The 5,738-nt window shown below is 50.9% G+C and overlaps 1 protein-coding gene across 1 annotated transcript; it reads left to right on the top strand.

Moving 5' to 3' along the window:
* The first annotated feature begins 4,634 nt into the window (after window positions 1-4,634).
* Window positions 4,635-5,270, top strand: RNF222 (ring finger protein 222). Its single transcript, XM_037492720.1, has one exon. The coding sequence runs from the start codon at window positions 4,635-4,637 to the stop codon at window positions 5,268-5,270; it is 636 nt and encodes a 211-aa protein (XP_037348617.1).
* Window positions 5,271-5,738: the final 468 nt, after the last annotated feature.

Genomic DNA, 5,738 nt, shown 5'->3' with positions numbered 1-5,738 from the left:
TGTTTCACATGAGATCAGGAAATTTTCGCCATGGGGTTGTGCGTTTCTACTTCACTGACTTTCCTCTGCCTCATTCCTTACCCTCGTGGTTTTAATCTTTTTGTGCTCTCCGTCTCTTTGTGTTCCAAGAATGACAAAAGCACATAGTCACATCACCCAAATATTTGCATTGGACTTTGGGTGTCACAGCCTTCTCAACGCTGATCTGACCCCTTCACCCCATGGATGGCGGGGCAGGCGGGGATCACTGAGATGGGCGGGAGGGTGGAGGGACCACGGCATGACTTTCTAACTATTGGGCTAGGGAGACTCACTCACGGATGAGGAGCCTCAGCCAAAGTTTGGGTCACTGCTTCCATTGTTGGACCCTCTACCTGTCTCTGGTACCCACCCCAGGCTCCTCCTCAGGCTGGGGGCTCCTCTCCTAGCATCCTCAACGTCACCTGACTCCTCCAGCTGCCAAACTCTCCTGGCCTCAAACGGGTTGGGCGACATTCACTTCCCTGTGCTGTCCTCACAACCTGCTCAGTCATTAGGAAATGCCTCAGCGCCGGCCGTCACAGTGACAGCAGCAGCAGGACCTGCTGCTTGCCCAACACCTCTGGGTGGCTCAGATCTGCTCTTCGGAGGCCCTGGGTGGAGAAGTGGATGCTGCTCTCCCTAGTCCCGCCAAAGTGAGTCTGGGGCTGGGAAGGAGTGGGATCCAGTCAAAACTTGATATGGTTTTGGACTGATCAGGGGGTGTGGGAGTGTGTGTGTGTGTGTGTGTGTGTGTGTGTTAGTGACTTTACACTGGGGTTCTAGGAGGGAAGACCAGGTGTCTAAAGGTGTCACTGTCTCACAGGCTCACTATCCCAAGATGGGAGCCATGGGACACTTAGGCTGTTAACAGCTCCCAGCTAGTATTCATGATGGGCTGCTGCTGTGGGTGAGACTGGGCCCTGGGGCTTCAAGAGGTCAGCTCCCTTCGCCAGTCCTAGTCCTTCCCTTGCCTGACAGGTGGCCAGAGGGGCAGCCTGTTTACAGTCACTCTGAGGAAGGAAGTTTGGGTAGTCACTTTTCCATCAATGCTTCTTCATCTATTTCTTTAAACACACACACACACACACATATTTTACTGAGGTATGACTGACATACAAAATTGTGTACATATTACATATTTGATGTACACAATTGGATTCTGGAGCTCTCATGAGGTGTTTGCATCCACAGATGTTTGTTGAATCAGTGTCTCTGTAGGAATATGAGGGCTGGGATGTTCATCTTGCTCCCAACTCTTCCTCTGTTCCTTTAGCCAAGGTCTGGAGTGCCCTCCATGGAGGCCCATCCACTCCCTTGCTAGAGGCACTGGTATACAGCATGGACTGTGTAGCCGGGCTAAAGTGGACTCAAATCCTGGGTCTGCCCTGTGCTATCAGTATGACTTAAAATAAAGCCCTGAACCTCAGTTCCCTCATGTGTAAAGTGGTGATAATATCTACTTCCCAGAGTTGTTGTTAAGATTCAATGAGGAAGGGAAGCAAAATGCCAAGCACATAATTAGTGTTCAATAAATAGTCGCTGTAATAATTATTTATTATTAGGTCGACACTGGTCCCAGCTCACCTAGGAAGACTCCAGCCCTCCCCCCCACCCCAGTTTCCTAAAGCACCAAGGGGGTGCTTAACAGGTAACACCTGGCATTGTTATTTGGCTGGTTTGTGCCCCCAACCAGAACACGTTCCCTGTGTTTCTGCTGCTGCCATCTACCCCTCCCTGGCACCCGAGACAGAGTGAGCTCTCCAGTTGGAGCTCAAGGATGGAGAATGAAATGGAATCAAGAGAAAGGGAGGCACACCAGGAGGGAGGGGTCAGGGTAGGGTTGAGAAAGGGAGATGAGAAGGTGGGGGTGGAGGGCCGCATCATCCAGGAGTGAACGGCATGCCTCTCCTGAAGCACGGGAAGGGGAAACAATGGCCCGGAGAGGGCATCAGTGGGAACCTGGGATGCCTTTTGCAGGCCTTGGGTCCCTTCTACCTTTCCTCCAACTCTCCTCCTCCTGCCCCTACTCATCCCAAGGAGAGGAGCGCTTCCCGACTCAGCGAATGTCTACTCACCCAATCTATCAACCAATTCAAATAATGTCCTCTTTATCATCTATGGAATCTCTCTCTGCCGTCCCCTCTCCACTGCCTTTCCAGGCAACCTTGGACAAGTCACTCCCCCTTTGCCCCCCTTGAGACCTGGGTCTGCTCACCTATGAAACCAGATTAACAAAATGACCTTGAAAGTTCTTTCTTCTCTTTTCTATCTGCTTTAATTTTCTTCCCTATTTTGATATCGAGATACTCAAACAACTTGAGTTATTGATTATCATTCCTCCTTTTAAGAAAAATCTCTCTTAAAAAATGTTATAAATGTTCACTAGGCTATAAAATTTCCTGGACTTTCTGGAGCACTGTGATGCCTAGCTAAGTGCCTAGCTCCACAAGCATTTGTTAAATAACTATGGATGGATGGATGGATGGATGGATGGATGGATGGATGGATGGATGGATGGAATTTTCACCATACATCTGTAATGAATGCAGGGGGATGCATTAGCAGTTAGTTGGCTTCAGAAAATCATGGTCATCCTGAGAATAACCCCGGTTTAGTTTAGATATTCTCAAGTGTGTTATAAAATGAAAATGATTAAGAAACACTAGAACCACCATCTTAATTTTAATCTATTGCCCATCACTTAATAATCTATTGTTCGGTTATTCTAACTTGAGGGGAATTTCCCTCTTACAGGGGCGTGTGATTTCTTAGTGACTCCTGCATGGGGAGGAGAGGGAAGGAAGGAAGGCGGGTGGTGGCAGGGGAAAGGAATTGGCCTGCCCAAACAATGGCACCTACCATTTATTGAGCACTTACTATATGCCAAGCACATTAGCTCACAGTTCTCAGAACAACTCTGTGACGAGAGTAATAATATACTACCAATCCACTCTTACAGATGGGAAACAGGCTCAGACAGTTATGGGTTTATAAAGAATTTGAACCCAACTCCAGGCACAGAGCAGTTGAACGCCCCCCCCTCTATTTTGGAGGCCATATTGACCACCTCAGTGACCACAACTTGGAAACTCCTGAAAATGTTTTGATGTGGCCTCCAGGGTTCCAGGTCTCCTACCCTCACCTCATCGCTTTCTTAATTATGGGACATTTCCAACTTGGTAAAATGGATTTGGACTGGAGCCGAGAGAGGAGAGACTCCAAAATATTTGTGATTTAACAAACTATAGTTTGTCCTTCCTATTAATTGATCTTATTCTCATTCTGTCATCTGTCAAATCTGGGGGCTGCCACACAGTTCTATTCATCAAGTGTCCAGGGGTCTTTCCTATGTCATTGATGAAAAATATGTCAATAATAGGTGATTGAGAATCCTTCTAATGAGAGTGATCTAGATGAATTAGGCTACATATTTGTGATATGGGGGACTTTTCAGTGAGGACACCCGGGCCTCACCACATATCCAAAAGGATGTTTCCCTATAAATCATCTTGGGAAGCTGTGCACTTACTCCAAAAATGCCACCATTGTTAAGTATATGTTTGGGGCCTCTCTCCTCTGCTCTCATATATCGTCTACTTGTTACTTTATGGGTGACTCCATATCCTTGATTTAAAATAATATTGTTGATATTATTATTATTATTATTATTATCATTGCCACTTGAGCATTGATTTATTTTCTCATCAGGCTTGGCCCCCAGTGACTTTTGGACATTCCCAAAATACCAGACACATCCTCAAAGAAGGAGACTCTGCCTTCACCAAGGTTAAGCAAAAGGTTCTCTCGCTGCCTCCAGCAGGCCTGTAAAGATATTTCAAAGAATGACTGAGCTGTGGTAGCTGAAGAAATGAGCCCACAACTCCCTGCTGTGACTACCTGGAGGGCTAGCAGGCATTTGGATGTGTAAGTTCTGAGCTTTATTTTCAAAACAGTCATTGCTTTATAGCCACACTTAGCACAAAGGAATGCAATCCAATGGCTGGATACAATCCAGTGGGTCAGCTGGCATGTGAGTGGGGAGGCTGAGAAGCAGACCTTTACTGGAAAACAGACACTCTGGGCACAGGCCCACAGTGGAGCCTGGATTGAGCAGGGGGAAGGAGGGGTGAAAGGATGGGGAGGAGGCATCTGCTTAGCTACCTACTTCCCCTGAGATCTCGGTGCTCCTAACTTCACTTCCGGCACCAACCAGGAAGAGGTGAGCAATGATCTCACCATGTGTGCATGTCACGGTTGAGGTGAGGTATCAGGGAGGCCACACCATCATCACACTCCACACACCTCCTTCCAGAGCCCAGTGTGCTTGGGAGCTCTCATTATCTGGTTCCCATCCAGAAGTCCCCCTCCTCTCCTCCTAAAGGTCTTAGACTCCAGGTCTCAGGCCTTAGTTTGACACAAATAGGCCACTGAGGGGCAAGTGCAGAAGAGGGAAGGGCAGGAGGAAAAGAAAGAGAAGGCAGACGACAAGGAGAAAGGAGGCAGTGGAAGCAGAGGTGTGGACAGGAGTTAGGAAAGGTAGGAAGGAGGAAATAGGCACCGATGCTCACAGCCCTTCCCTCCCACAGCTAAGGCCCAGCCTTCCCAGAGTGGCCATGTCAGAAGGGGAGAGCAAGGATAGCTCGGGCAGCGAGTGCCCCGTGTGCTACGAGAAGTTCCGAGATCTGGAAGGGGCCAGCCGGACGCTGAGCTGTGGCCACGTGTTCTGTCACGACTGCCTGGTCAAGTACTTACTCTCCACCCGCGTGGATGGGCAGGTCCAGAGGACCATCGTCTGCCCCATCTGCCGCTATGTCACCTTCCTCAGCAAGAAGAGCTCCCGCTGGCCCTCCATGCTGGACAAGAGCTCCCAGACCCTGGCCGTGCCCATGGGCCTACCCTCGGTGCCACCACCAGACACTCTGGGCCACACAAACCCCCTGGCCGTCTCCCAGCCTGTCTGGAGACCAACCCAGAGTCAGAGCACCCAGCTCCCCTTGGGCCTGCTGCCCAGCCTGCCCCGGGAGCCTCAGATCTACATCATCAGCCGCCACGGGATGCCCCTGGGGGAGCAGGACAGTGTCCTGCCACGCCGCAGCCTGGCGGAGCTCTCAGACGCGTCCCCGGCACCCAGCTCTGCCCGGTCGTTCTGCTGCCGCTCCCGGGCTCTGCTGCTCATCACCCTCATCGCTGTGGTGGCCGTGGTAGCTGCCATATTGCCCTGGGTGCTGCTGGTGAGGAAGCAGGCATGAGTGGTGGCACTTGGGGGGCCGCAGGGCCTCAAGATGCTCTGGAAGCTGCTGGGCTCCACACACCCAAGTCCTGAGGGGTGGGTGGGCAGGCACTGGGGAGGGGCAGAGAGGGCATTAGGAGGTGCTGATGGGAAGTAGAGTGGCATCTCCCCACCTCCACCCTACTCCTCGCTCCCAACAGCTCCAGCGTGCCAGGGAGGCTGGGGACTGGTGACCTCTGAGGCTAGAGCTGAATTGAGCAGCTCAGTTCTGGGCTGAAATGGAAACTGGAGGGTCCAGGTCAGGGTGAGAAATGTGACAGGCGCCCCTTCTCAGCACTGGGGCCCTGGTTTATCCTCAGTACAGGCTTTCCCTTTCCTCTAGGTGAGAACTGGACAGGCAGGAAGATGGGTGCTTACCCCTTCCCGTGGGCTCCCCAGCCCTGAGGTGTAGTTCTTACTGCCAGGTGACCTACCTGAAGCCAGGTGG

Source organism: Talpa occidentalis, unplaced genomic scaffold (assembly GCF_014898055.3).
Source record: "Talpa occidentalis isolate TD23 unplaced genomic scaffold, MPIMG_talOcc4v2.1 talOcc4.7, whole genome shotgun sequence".
Lineage (NCBI taxonomy): Eukaryota > Metazoa > Chordata > Mammalia > Eulipotyphla > Talpidae > Talpa > Talpa occidentalis.
The sequence above is the reverse complement of the archived record's forward strand: the minus strand, read 5'-3'. Positions and strand labels throughout refer to the sequence as shown.